The 16,995-nt window shown below is 43.3% G+C and overlaps 1 protein-coding gene across 9 annotated transcripts in view; it reads left to right on the top strand.

The window, feature by feature from the left end:
* PDE4A (phosphodiesterase 4A) overlaps positions 1 to 16,995 on the top strand; it is an 873,456-nt gene that overhangs the window by 832,918 nt on the left and 23,543 nt on the right. For all 9 annotated transcript variants that reach the window (XM_072149486.1, XM_072149488.1, XM_072149487.1 and 6 more), the window contains one exon: positions 14,456 to 14,549. In XM_072149486.1, the coding sequence (XP_072005587.1) occupies positions 14,456 to 14,549 (94 nt within the window). The remainder of the gene's footprint in view (positions 1 to 14,455; positions 14,550 to 16,995) is intronic.

Genomic DNA, 16,995 nt, shown 5'->3' on the forward strand with positions numbered 1-16,995 from the left:
GTCCCCACCATCCACACCGGCTGCAGCTCGGATTTGGTACCCAGGAAGGATGCTGCCATAACATGCTACCTCCTCTTTTCCCCTTAAGGATGCAGGAAGAGGCCTTATCTTGCAGTTTCTTAGGCCCTCCGAAACACTGACTTGTTTTCCTTCCCCCCACATCAAGACACGGAGGAAGAAGAAGAAGAAGACAAGGGGTGGGGGGGCGGGAGGGGGCACAGGGCAATTGCCAAAGGCTTTAAAGATGTAACCCACAAAAATAATGAGAGAGGCTGCCAGATTTTTCTTCTCTCCACACATCCTGGTAGTGATGGGTTAAAAAACACCGGCCTGACTGCATTTTGGATGTGGATCCTAATTTTAGTTCAGTATTAATATTGACTTATTGCGGGGTGTCATGTGGGGCCCAATTCTGTACATCGTTAGGGCCCGGGAGGGTCTGTAGAATTCAGTATTTTCGGGACTTTGTCGAATTCTATGGAGGAGGAAGAGAAGGAAAATACCACCAGTCTCTCGTCTACCTCCCACATGGCTGTGTTTTCTCGTGAGCCAAGTGATAGGTCCTATGTCACCTCTAACGATTCGGGGATTTGACCCCCCTACTCAATTTTTGTACCACCCAACACCCCTGAGCTTGCTGTGAAACCAAGCAACAGCAGCCAAACTACAGGGCAAAGGAGACAGGTGTCCTCAAACTACATCCATCATCACCATCATCTGTTTTTGAGTGGTTTGGGCAAATTTTTTGCTTTATAAAGAATTTTTTTTTTTTTTAAAAAAACAGAATTTTTGTTCATTTTTTCCTCTTCGGGAAGCTGAAAGAATTACAAGTTTCACTCCGCTTCAACGGACTGAGAAGATTTCAAGTTATTAGAAATATCTTACCAGAAGCCCAGAAGATTTTTTTTGTTTCTATTTTAAATTTTTTTTTAGTTTCCACTTTTTTTTTTTTTTTTTTTAAGGATTACGAAATTTGGAGATTTTGAAACCTTTGATTTTTAATTAAGCTTCAGAACCAATGTTTTGATCTACCAACGTTCTAAGGATATAAAAAAATATTTGTGGGGAAACTTATTAGAGGATTGTGGACATTTTCGCGGTCGGCCTCGTCTGTTCCCGGCTTGGTCCTGCAGACTGGATTCCTTGGGATACATCCATCTAGGATTGAAAAATGCCCTTAGTAGATTTCTTTTGTGAAACATGCTCCAGACCTTGGCTGGTTGGATGGTGGGACCAGGTAATGAACATGTGTACATGCTATTGATGTGTATTGTCTTCTGCTTAGTAGGGCAGGTCTACTCGAGGTGGTGGCAATCAAGTTGTGGTGAGGAGAAGTGTCCAAACTATTGGCTACTTTTGAACGTGTGACATCACTGAAATATGTAACCATGATGTCATCGGCTCACTATGAATCCTCCATAGATTGTAGTACACAGAGATTTTGTGTTGACCTTGGAGACCAGGGCTCTACTGACGTCTGGTTGTTTACTCACCATACCTCCAAATGGGCAGGTATATGGTAGTATATACCATCTGTGTGGAAGTGTAAGCTTCTCTACACCATAGTCCTTGAATATTTCTTGTTACTGTCATGGACCCCCTTTACATCAGGTCATCTTACTTCTTCTAGAACCTGGTGGATCAGTCGAGAAGGCCAACATTCTTTATTGACAGTGTTGATGCATGATAGAGCCTGATGTGTCTGGTCTTCGGTCTATTGTCTATAGGGTTTAGTTGGTATACCGTATAGAGCTGCCATCTCCTGGTCTCGTATCCCAGTGTCAGCTGCTTGTGACCTTGGACAAGTCACTGGATGTAAACAGAGCCTGGAAGATGAAAGACTAGCACCACTGCTTCCTCGTACGAGAAGAATCTGAGCCGTGCTCTTCTCACTAAGCCACTTGTATTATATCTCCTATGTTTATTAATCAGGAATATACTCATTATGTTCATAGTTATTCTGAAGAGACCCTTGTATATTTATGTTTTTGTTTTATTCTGTCCCCAAAGGGCAGGTTCTACGGTGGGTAATGTTTTTGCATCGTTTGACTAGAAAATCAGAAGATTGTACTTGTGTGTGGAGCTCATGTAGACCCAATCCCAAAGCCCACATCGTAACCAGTAGTATTCGGCTTAATTTGTCTCGATGACCTCAGTGGGAGGGTCGATTTCTGATCACGACAAGAGCGGTGATGTCACAGCACCTTAGACAACCGGTACATCGTCCTGAGTACTCTCAATACAATGTGTGCACATGGAGTCTTCTCTCTAGTCTTCTCGAAAAAGAGGTCAAAAAATGAATATAAATTGGAATTTGGTGATTTTGTTTCGCTGGCTAAGGATGTTCCATCTCCATTATCTGACCATCTACACTACAAAGTTTCTCATAACCATTTAGAAGTAAAGTAGATGCCCCAGAAGTTCTCATGTTGGTCTGGTTTTTGGCTAACATGGTTTGCCACATTTAGGCTACTTGAGGGGTAGGCTACTTACTGTGTGAGTTAATGTCTTATATCAGGACTCATAAGTCGTTTTATGTTAGGTTATTGTCGACTGTTTTTGTCTGAATAATGGTAGGTGAACATCTCAAGGAGGACGTTGCACCTGGCAAGGAGAAACTGTACTTAGACTGTGAAGCAAAGTTGCTTTGTGTCATCGAGATGGCAGTTCTGAATCTATAGTCCCTTAACTGAGTGGTGCGGTTTCTCTTGTAGTGTAACATTGCTCCAGAGATGGTGCCACACTTGGGACACAGGCTATGTTTGGTATTGCAGCTTGGTACCATTTACTCAGCTTCAATACGTGACATAATCATTGGACAGGCAGAAGAAGGGGACAATGTGTACTAAATCCTATAAAACACTTTAGGCTCTTTCATCATCAACTTGTACACTCACCGGCCACTTTATTAGGTACACCATGCTAGTAACGGGTTGGACCCCCTTTTGCCTTCAGAACTGCCTCAATTCTTCATGGCATAGATACAACAAGGTGCTGGAAGCTCCTCAGAGATTTTGGTCCATATTGACATGACGGCATCACACAGTTGCCGCAGATTTGTCGGCTGCACATCCATGATGCGAATCTCCCGTTCCACCACATCCCAAAGATGCTCTATTGGATTGGGATCTGGTGACTGTGGAGGCCATTTGTGTCCAGTGACCTCATTGTCATGTTCAAGAAACCAGTCTGAGATGATTCCAGCTTTAATACCAGCAACAATACTCAGGTAGGCTGTGGCGTTGCAACAATGCTCAATTGGTACCAAGGGGCCCAAAGAGTGCCAAGAAAATATTCCCCACACCATGACACCCCCACCACCAGCCTGAACCATTGATACAAGGCAGGATGGATCCATGCTTTCATGTTGTTGACGCCAAATTCTGACCCTACCATCCGAATGTCGCAGCAGAAATCGAGACTCATCAGACCAGGCAACGTTTTTCCAATCTTCTACTGTCCAATTTCGATGAGCTTGTGCAAATTGTAGCCTCAGTTTCCTGTCCTTAGCTGAAAGGAGTGGCACCCGGTGTGGTCTTCTGCTGCTGTAGCCCATCTGCCTCAAAGTTCGATATACTGTGCGTTCAGAGATGCCTTCTGCCTACCTTGGTTGTAACGGGTGGCGATTTGAGTCACTGTTGCCTTTCTATCAGCTCGAACCAGTCTGCCCATTCTCCTCTGACCTCTGGCATCAACAAGGCATTTCCGCCCACAGAACTGCCGCTCACTGGATGTTTTTTCTTTTTCGGACCATTCTCTGTAAACCCTAGAGATGGTTGTGCGTGAAAATCCCAGTAGATCAGCAGTTTCTGAAATACTCAGACCAGCCCTTCTGGCACCAACAACCATGCCACGTTCAAAGGCCACAAATCACCTTTCTTCCCCATACTGATGCTCGGGAGAACTGCAGGAGATTGTCTTGACCGTGTCTACATGCCTAAATGCACTGAGTTGCCGCCATGTGATTGGCTGATTAGAAATTAAGTGTTAACGAGCAGTTGGACAGGTGTACCTAATAAAGTGGCAGGTGAGTGTATATCCTCTCTGCATTCTTTGTGGTGTCTTGGTCTTTTATTCTGATTTATTCTTGTCTTTTGATTATTTGTTATTGTCTTCATCTTCTTATTCACCATCTTTGTCATCTGCTTTTTAGTTTTATCCTTTCTTTTATAATTTGTGCTATTTATCCTTCTCCTTCATCTTGTTTTCTTTGTCATCCTTCTCCAACTTATGATCTATCCTTCTTTCCTTTGTTCTTGTTGTCTTATTATACTTCTTTTCTTCTTTGCCATCTCCTCCTCCTTGTCATCTACTTATTTTTGATTTTATCCTTCACCTCCTTGTTCTTCACCACATACACTTTTTGTCCATCTTTGTTGTCTACATTGTCTTCAGTGTTGTTTTTCTTCATTGCCCCTGTCGTCCTTTTTCATTGTCGTCTTCTTTGTCGAAACTTGCTCTGAAGCAATCTTTTTTCTTGTAGAGGTGACAATGGTACACCTTTTAATATACTTCATTAAGCAAAACAGCTTCCCTGTGCCTTTTTCCCCCACTTTCTCCTGTAGTGAGCACTGTATCTAAAAGTCTCTGTCCACGTCAGACAGGAGTCTTAGGAGTAACTCTTTCCATACCTACAGAATATTTCCCTTGAGCTATGTGAGGTGATTATCAGGAGACTGTCTGTAGAGAGTTAAAGGAAATCTACCATCAAAATCCATCATGATAAACCAGGGGAACCTACTCATAGATCCAGGCCCCGTGACTGTGGTTATCTTCTTAAATTTGGATCTATGAGTAAGTGTCCCTGGTTTAATGTGATGGATTATGATGGTAGATTTTCCTTTCTACCACCAGGATGAAGGGTTGTATGCAAATAAGCCTGAGGGGCTCCAGCTTCCATTGACAGCTATGGAATCTTGAGACCCTCAGGCTCATTTGCATACATTACTTCATCTGGGTGGTAGATGCCCTTTAAATCATTAGACACTTTATCAGGTCATTTTATCTATCACCTTTGAGTGCAGAGGAGGACAGAAAGCTGATTTACATATACGGCTAAAATAAGAAAGAAAGGCAAAGGATACAGAAACGGATTTCTTGAATAGAGTACATTACAAAGTTTAATATTATCACCTACACTATTCATTTTTGCAATGTTCTTAATAATTTGTTTATGCCTTAAATTTTCTTTGTCATCTCCTTGTTTTCCCATCTTCTTTTATTCTCCTTCTTCTACCCTTTCCATATAATCTTGTAATCTTTGTTTGTGGGCTGCACGGTGGCTCAGTGGTTAGCATTACAACCTTGCAGCGCTGGGGACCTGGGCTTAGTCCCAGGGTCAACATCTGCAAAGAGTTTGTATGTTTGCGTGGGTTTCCTTCAGGTCCTCCGGTTTCCTTCCACACTCCAAAATATATTGGTAGGTGGATTACACTGTGAGCCCCATTGGGGACAGGGACTGATCTGGCAAACTCTGTGCAGCGCTGCGTAATCTGTGTGCACTATATAAATATAGGAATTTATTATTATTATTCTTCATCATTGTCATCTGCCACTTCTTAGGGCTCATTCACACGAGCATAATGGGGGCCGATATGCGGCCAGACCATTTGTGGGCGCGTATTGGTCCCCAAGGATGTCTATTGCACCCCGATCATTGTGCAGTAAGTATACGTTGTCCTACCACACCGTGACCCGTGACAAGGCGAAATATAAGACATGTCCAGGAGAGGGGTGCACTGCTTTATGGAGAGGGGAGGGGTGAGTAGCGCTCCTCCCTACACATATGTTTTTCTCACCATCTTACATGAAAACAATATAAACCGTTCCTGTTTTAGGTTATTTATGATTACAAAAATTATTTATATTCACCAAATGCCAGAATAATATGAGAGGGAAAATTTTAAAGATATTTTTATTACTTTAGTACTATTGCCCTAAAACTCTACTATTTCAGTCAAAGGTTTTGGATATCCTCCACAAGCTTCTCGCAGTAGTTTGTAGGAATTTGGCCCGTCCCTCCTGACAAAACTGGTGTAGCTGAGCCATGTTTGTAGCCGCTCGCTCACATGGGCTGTTTCAGCTTTTTCCCATAAAGTTTCAGGATGGAGATGGGGGCTTGGTTTTGGCCACCTCAAAACATGAACTTTGTTATCATGTAACCAGTGTGTCGGGAGCTTCCAGTCATTGTCCATTTGGAAGACCCATGTGCGCCCGAGTTTTTCCTTCCTGGCGGATCTCTTGAGATGTTCTTCAGTATCACCACGTAATGTTCTTTCCAAATTTGGAAGTGCACCCGTCCTTCCATGACAAGTTGCTTCCGCTCCCGTGCGTCACAGTTTGGATGGTGATCTCAAGCTTCTACCTTTTTCCTCAACACATAACGATGGTAATTATGGACAAACAGTTCAATTTTAGTTTCTTCAGATCACAGGATGTCTCCGAAAATGAAGGTCTTTGTTCCCGTGCATTGGAAAACATTCATCTGGCTTATTTTATGTTCCTTTTGGAGAAATGGCTTCTTCCCGGGAAAGTGGCCTTTCAGTCCATGTCGATACAGGACTCGGGTCACTCTGGATAATGACACACTCTTACCAGCTTCAATCAGCGTTTTCACGGATTTCTTCTTGGGTTGATATGTGCATTTCGGACCAAAGCACGTTCATCTCTGGCACACAGAGCCTGTCTCCTTCCCGAGTGGTATGATACCTGGCCATTCACATCTTGTATAATTGTTTGTACAGATGAACGGGGCACCTTCAGGTTTCTGGAAATTGCACCCGAGGATGATCAAGACTTGTGCAAGTCCACAGTTCTGATTTCTTTAGACTTTCCCAACCCGTTACACCAATAAGCAGTGTGTTTCACGTGTGCCTTAAAATTCATCCACAATCCACAATGTTACCTGTAAACCAGACGTTTTATAAAGACATGACGTTATCATATGGGCCGTCCCAAATTGTTTAATGGCATCTTAGTGTATGCAGTAAAAAAGTATTTAGCTCAATCTGGCATTTGGCAAAAATAAATAATTAGTTGTAGCTCTCGGAGTTGCCCGGGATATTAAATGACTGCAACATAATCGAATCGGTTAACAAAAAAATATTTTATATCTATCTATGTCTGTCTCTCATTCACTCTCCCTGTCTGCCTTTCAATCATACTCCCTGCCTGTCACTCTGTTCCCTGCTTGTCTCCCACTCTTCCTACCTGTCTCTCGCTCGCTCTCCCTGCCAGTCTCTCTCTCGCTCGCTCTCCCTGCCAGTCTCTCTCTCGCTCGCTCTCCCTGCCAGTCTCTCTCTCGCTCGCTCTCCCTGCCAGTCTCTCTCTCGCTCGCTCTCCCTGCCAGTCTCTCGCTCGCTCTCCCTGCCAGTCTCTCTCTCGCTCGCTCGCTCTCCCTGCCAGTCTCTCTCTCGCTCGCTCTCCCTGCCAGTCTCTCTCTCGCTCGCTCTCCCTGCCAGTCTCTCTCTCGCTCGCTCTCCCTGCCAGTCTCTCTCTCGCTCGCTCTCCCTGCCAGTCTCTCTCTCGCTCGCTCTCCCTGCCAGTCTCTCTCTCGCTCGCTCTCCCTGCCAGTCTCTCTCGCTCGCTCTCCCTGCCAGTCTCTCTCTCGCTCGCTCTCCCTGCCAGTCTCTCGCTCGCTCGCTCTCCCTGCCAGTCTCTCGCTCGCTCGCTCTCCCTGCCAGTCTCTCGCTCGCTCGCTCTCCCTGCCAGTCTCTCGCTCGCTCGCTCTCCCTGCCAGTCTCTCGCTCGCTCGCTCTCCCTGCCAGTCTCTCGCTCGCTCTAATAATGCACTGAGCTTGGTTCTGGTGCTGTATTTATAACAATAATTCTTTATTTCATAGTATCATAGTATATAAGGCTGGAAAAAGACACAAGTACATCAAGTCCAACCTTTAAGAATTAAATCTGTGTATAGCACACACAGATTACGCAGCGCTGCACAGAGCTTGCTAAATCGTTTATATACTTGCCGCACTTCTGTTGTTGTATTTATGTACTGAACTGATTTCTGGTCCTGTATTTATGTAATGAGCTCTGTTCTGCTGCTGTATTAATGCACTGAGGTCATTTCTGGTGCTGTATTTACGTATTGAGCTTAGTTTTGTTGCTGTATATATGTACTAAGCTGAGTTTTGGTGCTATGTACTGAGCAGGGTTCTGGTGCTATATTTATGTACCCAGCTTGGTTCTGTACACTCTAGTTCTAGTACTGTATTTCTATAGAGAGCCTGGTTCTAGTTCAGTTTTTTCTGTACAGAGCCTAACTCTAGTGCTGTGTTCCTGTATGTATCTCAGTGCTGGTACTGTATTTTTTGTACATAGCCCGGTTCTAGTGCTTTCTGTAACGAACATTGTTCTAGTGCTGCTTTTCTGTATGCAGCTTGGTTCTGGTGCTGTGTTAATAGTACAAGCATTGTATGGAATTTTTCTGTGGACCTGGTTTTGGTTGTGTATTTCTGTATGATAGCTTGTTTTGGTTTTTATATGGAGTCTGATTTTGGGCTAAATTTGTATATGGATCTCTGGTCTGGTGCTGTACCTATGTACTGGGCTTGGTTCTGCTGCAGTATTTATATACAGAACTGGTGCTATATATTAATACTGCACTTGTTTTGGATGTTGTATTGATTTACTGAGCATAGTTTTGGCATTGTATTTATGCACTGAGCTTGGTTCTGTTGCTGTATTTATGCATTGAGCTTAGTTCTGTAGCTTTAATTCTGTACAGAGTTTGGTTCTAGTTCTTTATTTATGATGCAAGCATTGCTATTTTGCATTGTTTCTGCATGGAGCTTGGTTTTGGTGCTATATTTCAATAACTAGACCATTTCTATTTTATGTAATAAGCTTGATTTTGACGGTGTGTTTATGTACTAAGCTTGGATATGGTGTTGTACTTATATGTGGAGCTCTGTTCTTTTGCTGATTTTAGTGTACAGAGTATGCTACCTTTTTGGTATTAAAGCACTAGATTGATTCTGGTGCTTTGTTTCTGCTCAGATCATAGTTTTGTGCTGTATTTTTGTGTAGACCCCTGGTTTTGGTACTTTATTTCTATATGGAGCCTGGTTCTGGTGCTGTATTTCTGTACATGCGTCGATTCTGTTGCTGAATTTTTACATGAAGCCTGCTTCTGGTGCTATATTTATGGTAAAACCATTTCTTTGATTCTGTATGGAGCCTAGTTCTGGTGCTGTGTTTATGGTACAACAATTGCTTTGGATCTGTTTTTCGGTATAGACCTGGTTTTAGTCTTGTATTTCTGTATGGTGCCTTGTTTTGTTGCTTATGTTGCTGTGTTTCAGTTTGGAGCGTGGTTTTTGTCCTTTTGATAATTGCTTACTGAGCTCTATTCTTAGCTTGGTTCTGGTTGTTTACTTATAAACTGAACCCACTGCTGAGTTGGGTTCTTATGCTCTGTTTATGTACTGAGCTCAGTTTTGGTGCTTTATTTATGTACTGAGCTCACCTTATACAGCTCAGTGTGATTAGCATATGTGTATATATCATCATGCAGTTTATTGTGTATACAATGGGGGTAATTTTCTAAGGGCCCAATTCGCGTTTTCCCTACGTGTTACCCGAATATTTCCGATTTGCGACGATTTTCCCTGTATCGCCCCGGGATTTTGGCGCACGCGATCGGATTGTGGAGCATCGGCGCCGGCATGCACGCGACGGAAATCGGGGGGCGTGGCCGAGCAAAAACCAGACGGATTCGGAAAAAAACGCCGCATTTTTTAAAAAAAGTGTCGCGGGACTCGCGCTTACCTGCACCAGGAACAGGCCGGTGAATTTCAGGGCATTCCGGCGGGCCTCTGGGAACTTCAGCGCAGCAGCGCCACCTGGTGGACGTCGGAGGAACTACCTTAGTGAATCGCCGGAAGACCCGAATGCACTGCAGAGAACGCGCCGCTGGATCGCGAATGGGCCGGGTAAGTAAATCTGCCCCATTGTGTATATTAAGTGTATACATGCAAAATAAATATAAGCAGCCTGGTCCTTTTGCTGTACTCTCGCATGGAGCCTGGTCCTAGTGCTGTGTTAGTTGCTCGAGCATTGCTTTTAAACTGTTTTTCTGGTTTTGGTGCTTTTTATGTGTTCAGTGCCTTGTTTTCTGGCTCTATTTCCATATGGAGCCCCGTATGTAATAAAGTTATTTCTGATGCATTATTTATATACTGAGCTTGGTTCTGCTGTTGTATTTATGTCTGTTTCTGGTGTTGTATTTCTGTATGAAGCCTGGTTTCTGTATTTCAACACAGATCCTGTTTCTGGACTACTGTATGTGTATACCAGGCCTAGTTCTGGTGCCGTATGTATGTTACAAGCATTGCTTTGGTGCTGTATTGAGCTTGGTTTGGGTGCTATATTTTTGTATGGTGGTTGGTTCTGGTGTTTTTATTTACTGAACTTTGTTCTGGTGCTGTATCTATATTGTGAAGTAGGTTCTGGTGCTGTATTTCTGTTAGGATCCCGACTCTGATGCTGTATCTGTTCAAAGAGCCTGATTCTGGTGCTGTGTTTCTGTCCAGAACCTGATTCTGCTGTTATATTTCTGTACAGAGCCCAATTCTAGTGCTGTATTTTTGTTCAGAGCCCAGTACTGGTGTTGTATTTATGTACTGAGTCCGCTTTATACAGACTAGTGTGACTATTAGTAGTGTCTTATAGAGCGCTCCCTTGTATTTGCATATATACAGTGTGTTCATTTGAATATGCAATTGGGGTAGGTTATGTGTAAAAATAAATATACAGAGCCCAGTTCTGGTGCTGTTTTCCTGTACATGTCTCAGTTCTGGTCCTGTGTCACCCTATGGAGCCTGATTCTAATACAGTGTTTCTATATGTAGCCCTGTTCTGAAGCTGTGTTTCTGTACAGATCCAGTTCTGTTGCTGTATTTCTGTCTAGAATCTGGATCTGGGGCAGTATTTATGGTACAAGCATTGCTTTTATTCTTTGTTTCTGTAGGGAGCCTGGTTTTGGCGCTGTATTTCTGTATTTTGTAGCTGTGTTTATATAGTATCCTTGGTTCTGGTGCTGTATTTATATACGGATATAGGTTCTGCTATATGTATATACTAAGCTCTGTTCTGGTATTGTATTTATGTTTTGGAGCCTAGTTCTGGTGCTGACCACAATCATAGCCTTGGTGCTGTTTTTCTACATTGTTCCTTGTTTTGGTGCTGTATTTTTTCTAAGGATCTAAGTTCTGCTTTTGGGTTGTGTATAGAGCCAGGTTTTGGTGCTGCATTTGTGTTTGGGGCTTTGTATTGGTTATGTATTTATGTAGTTGGTACTGGTGTTGTATTTATCTAGTTATATTGGTTCAGGTGCTACTTTAATACACCAAGCTATTGGTACTTTATTTATGCACTGTGCTCAGTTCTGGTGTTGTATCTATATACTGGCTCAGTATTGATTTTAAGCTCATGTACTAAGATCTCTACTGACCCAGTTTCTGGTGCTGTATTGCTGTACAGTGCCTGTTCATGTTGGTGTAATTATTTATAGAGCCTGTTTCTGGTGCTGAATTTCTGTACCGAGCTCAGTTCTGGTGATGTATTTCTGCATGGAACCTGGTTCTGATGCTGTATTTATAGTACACGCATTGCTATGATACTTGGTTTCTGTATTTGACCCAATTTTGGTGCTTTATTCTTTTATAGTTTCTTGTTTTTGTGCTGTCTTTATGTACAGAGTTTGACTCTGGCGCCTTATATATGGTGAAATAATTGCTCTGTTGCTATAGTTCTTTTTAAAGTTTGGTATACTGAGCTTGATTCTGGTGCTGTATGTAGTTACTCTGCTCTGTTCTAGTGCTGTATTTACATGCAAAGCCCATTAGGGGTGCTGTATTTCTGTGCAGAGCCTGGTTCTGGTGCTGTCTATTTTTCCAAGGGACCTGGTTCTGGTGCTGTATTTCTGAAGGTTCTGCTTTATATTTCTGTACAGTGCTTAGTTCTAGTGTTGTATTTCTATTTCTATCTTGATTCTGGTTCTGTATTTCTGTAGCTAGCTCAGTTCTGGTTCTGTATTTCTGTATGGAACCCAGTTCTAGTGCTGTGTTTCTGCATGGTGCCTTGTTTTGGTGCTGTACTTCTTTTTAGATCCTGCTTCTGGAGCTGTATTTTTGGTAAGAACATTGCTTTGGTGCTGTGTTACTTTATGTAGTCTGATTTTGGTGCTGCATCTCAGTATGAATCTTATTTCTGCTACTGTACTGATGTACTGAGCAATGTTCTAGTGTTGCATTTGTTTTGTGAGCTGGGTTCTGGTGCTGTATGTATATTTTTAAGCTTGTTTAGGTCTAGCGCTGTATTGACATACAGTGCTCTCGTCTGGTACTTCAATTATGTAGAGAACTGGGTTTTGTAGCTGTACGTATGCACTACTCTTCGTTAAGTTGCTGTAGGTTTTTATTGATCTTGGTTCTGTTGCTGTATTTATATATGTATTTTTTTACTCTTTTTATATACTAAGCTCTGTTAAGGTGCTGTATTTTTTTCCAGAACTTGGTTCTGGTGCTGCATTTATTTTCTGTTCACAAACTTTGCCTTGGTCTTGTTTATGTATATTGTGCCTAGTTTTGGTGCTCTATTTCTGTATTTTGTCTTGATTCGCTGTTTTATTTCTGTATAGAGATCCATTCTGTTGCTATAATTCTGTTCAGAGCTCAGCCGTGGTTCTGTATTTATGGTGAAAAAATTGCAGTGTTTCTGTAGTTCCTGGTTCTCGCACAATATTTACAGTATGAGCATTGCTTTGGTGCTGAGTTTCTGTGTGGAACCTAGTTTTGGTGCTGTATTTATGTTTGGAGCCCAGTTCTGGTGCTGTATTTATTTACTGAGTTTGGTTCTAGTTCTGTATTTCTATATCAAATAGAGCTCTATATTTATATAACGAGCTCAATTCTGGTGCTAAATTTATATACTTACCCCAATGTTGTAATAATTTACAGATCTCGGTTCTGGTGTTGTGTTTATGTACTGAGTCTGGTTTTGGTGCTGTATTTTTATAGGTAGCGTAATCCCGATGTTGTATTTAGATTCTGAGCCTGGTTCTGTCTCTGCATTTATATACTAATGTCTGTTTTGGTTTTGTATTTCTGTACTTAGCCTGGTTTTGATGTTGCGTTTTTATGCTGAGCCAGGTTCTGGTTCTGTATGTCTGTACGGAGCTCATGGGCTGTATTTCTGTATAAAGCCTGTGCTTATTGTACAAATATTGCTTGGGTGCTGTGTATGGAGCCTGGTTTTGGTGCGGTATTGTGTTTAGTTCTTTGTTTTCGTTATGTTCTGCATCATTATACAGTATACTAAGTTCAGTGTTAGGGCTTCCGATCCGGCGCTACGTCCCTGGAGACGGGTGCAGCAGACAGATACTGCAGGAGGAGGAGGAGGGAGTGGGAAAACAAGGACACTTGTGTCAGGCAGAAGGAGCAGTCAGCGTAGGACGAGGGAGTGGACTCTGTGAGAACATTACTGGGATGAATGGACTTCATAGAACTCTGCAGGAATCTGAGAACTCCACCAAGATGGGACTATAGGGATCTCATCCAAGATAACTGGGAAGGAGACCTCTAGATAGAGACGCTGCAGCTTGTCCTGGACTACAAGACAACTGTGGAGGAAATAGATCCGTACAAGAAAACTGGGATCTGCGAAAAAGGAGGAGAAATATGGATCTAGGGCGAGCAAAAACACACTGGACTTTGTGAGGAGGAAGAGGCAAGAAGACGGGAGCCAACGAGACGGAGAGGGTCTACAAGTAGAGAGCAAGAAACTGTTCTCTACAAGGAAGACAATTTGGAAGCGTAGGGTCTGTAGACACCAAACATGATCGGATTCAGATAAGAGACAGTCATTGATGTACGAGGAAAGAGACCGCTGTCTGTGGAGGGAAAGAGAAGTCAGCAGGAAGAGGGAGACCAAGGACGTCCACCACTAGAGAAGATCACTGTCTGAGATATGTGACAGCACACAGGTCTAGGTTATTTAGAGATCTAGAGGTCTGTGCTTATGAAGTGTAGACACTACCTGCACGTCGGTGCCGATGAGTGCCGATGGGCACGGGGGTGAGCTAGAGACAAGTCATTGAAAACTTGGGGGGACGCAGTGAGAAGAGGAAAATTAGAAGGACACCAAGGACATAAAGAGACCACTCTACACAAAGAGAACCATGCCGGACATCAACTACCTGCTCTCCGTGTCCTGGGGATACATCAAGGTGCGATGCCATTGTTGTAGAGTGTGGATGTAAAGATTCTAACGAGAACCCCCAGATCACCATACATCTCATATACTCTTATTATCTACTGACCTGCCATGCAGTGCACGTCATATAATGCCGCTATTATATGTCTCCCAGATTATTGGAAATTGTACATTGAGTATATGCCGTCTACTCGCGCGCTTCTTTATTTTTAACCCCCTGTATTTTTTTTATCCACAGTTCAAGAGAATGCTGAACCGTGAGCTGACCCACTTGTCGGAGATGAGCCGTTCTGGGAACCAAGTCTCAGAATATATTTCCAACACATTTCTCGGTGAGTACACCTCCCGACGTTGCCCTGTGCTTGGCTCATGACGTGTTCCCAGTAATGGTTAGTTTATAGATTTCGGGGTGGGTCGGTGGGGCTTGTTCTCTGGATGTTGTGTGACGTCCACCAGTTGGGTGTGCCTTGCCCATGGTATTTAGATGCAAGGACAGGGCGATAAACTGAAGTTTTGACCCCTGTGATCCTGTGACTCTATTCAGGATTTACTCTACGTTGTACTTTTATCATTGTTGTTGTATTGGTCATGTAATATAGCAAGTGTGGACCCATGAGTAGATTTGACTTGGGTTACTCCGAAGGGTGTTGTCTAAGAGGTCCCCTGGTGTTCATACTTTAATCTCTTTATAAGAATCTGGACTTTGATGTAGGAAGCTAGCACTACCAGTTGCTACCTTTTGATATTGATAACAGCTGGTTGAGAGTTATCAGACCCTTACACCAAAGGGGCAAACACAGACATGTGTCCTAGGGACAAACTGAGCTCAGATTGTGCAAAACAGTGATCAAGGCAGATTGCTAGAATGTGAGTATGAAAAGCAGAGGTCAGGGCAAGTGGCAGAGTGTGAATATGATAAGCACAGGTCAGGGGAGGTAGCAGAATGTGACTATGATAAGCAGAATTCAGGGCAGGTAGCATAATGTGACTATGATAAGCAGAGGTCAGGGCAGGTAGCATAATGTGACTATGATAAGCAGAGGTCAGGGCAGGTAGCAGAATGTGAATATGATAAGCAGAATTCAGGGCAGGTAGCATAATGTGACTATGATAAGCAGAGGTCATGGCAGGTAGCAGAATGTGACTATGATAAGCAAAATTCCAGGCAAGTGGCAAAGTGTGAGTATGATAAGCAGGGGTCAGGGCAAGTAGCAGAGTGTGAGTATGATAAGCAGAGGTCAGGGCAGGTGGGAGAGTGAGTATGATAAGCAGAGGTCAGGGCACATGGCAGAGTATGATAAGCAGAGGTTATGGCAGGTGGCAGAGTGCGAGTATGATGAGCAGAGGTCAGGGCAGGTAGCAGAGTGTGACTATGATAAGCAGAGGTCAGGGCAGGTAGCAGAATGTGAATATGATAAGCAGAATTCAGGGCAAGTGGCAAAGTGTGAGTATGATAAGCAGGGGTGAGAGCAAGTAGCAGAGTGTGAGTATGATAAGCAGAGGTCAGGACAGGTAGCAGTATGTGAATATGATAAGCAGAATTCAGGGCAAGTGGCAAAGTGTGAGTATGATAAGCAGGGGTGAGAGCAAGTAGCAGAGTGTGAGTATGATAAGCAGAGGTCAGGACAGGTAGCAGTATGTGAATATGATAAGCAGAATTCAGGGCAAGTGGCAGAGTGTGAGTATGATAAGCAGAGGTCAGGGCAGTTGGCAGAGTGTGAGTATGATAAGCAGAGGTCAGGGCAGGTGGCACACTCTCCCACCTGCCCTGACCTCTGCTTATCATACTCACACTCTGCCACTTGCCCTGAATTCTGCTTATCATATTCACATTCTGCTCCCTGCCCTGACCTCTGCTTATCATAGTCACATTATGCTACCTGCCCTGAATTCTGCTTATCATATTCACATTCTGCTACCTGTCCTGACCTCTGCTTATCATAGTCACACTCTGCTACCTGCCCTGACCTCTGCTCATCATACCCGCACTCTGCCACCTGCCCTAACCTCTGCTTATCATACTCACACTCTGCCACCTGCCCTGACCTCTGCTTATCATACTCACACTCTGCCAACTGCCCTGACCTCTGCTTATCATACTCACACTCTGCCACTTGCCCTGAATTCTGCTTATCATATTCACATTCTGCTACCTGCCAGGACCTCTGCTTATCATATTCACTCTGCCACCTGCCCTGGCCTCTGCTTATAATACTCACACTCTGCCACCTGCTCTGACCTCTGCTTATCATACTCACACTCTGCTACCTGCCCTGAACCAAATACACCTTGAGACTGCTGTAGCTACACTGATGCAGAAACATATCTTGTTTAATTCCTGAGCTGAGTGGTTTTGCTGAAAAAATCAATTATAAAATTATGATAATGAGGCTTTGTCCCTCCCGTGGCTGCCCCAGCGTTTCTCCTCTTGCACTGCTTCAGAGAATGGTGTTATCGCTGTGGTGTTGTGCCTGACAGGCAGAAGTAATCAATCGCTGCATCATCCCATAGCTGCTGTGTATGAGTGATTCAGCTCAGTTTAATTCGTCCTGTCGGGACAGTGCAGACAACTCCGTGTAATCTGTTCATGAACTGCAAACAACATGCAATCCTGCATGTTATAATTGTTTTTTTCAGCAAAACCACTAAAATTAGGGATTAAACAAGATATATTTATGCATCAGTGTAGCTACAGCAGTCTAAAGGTATGTTTGGTTCATAATGCATGAAATCAAATGGTAGATTTCCTTTAAACCCTTGGTGGTTTGACATTCATAC

This window comes from Engystomops pustulosus, chromosome 4 (genome assembly GCF_040894005.1).
Source record: "Engystomops pustulosus chromosome 4, aEngPut4.maternal, whole genome shotgun sequence".
NCBI classification, from domain to species: Eukaryota; Metazoa; Chordata; class Amphibia; order Anura; family Leptodactylidae; genus Engystomops; species Engystomops pustulosus.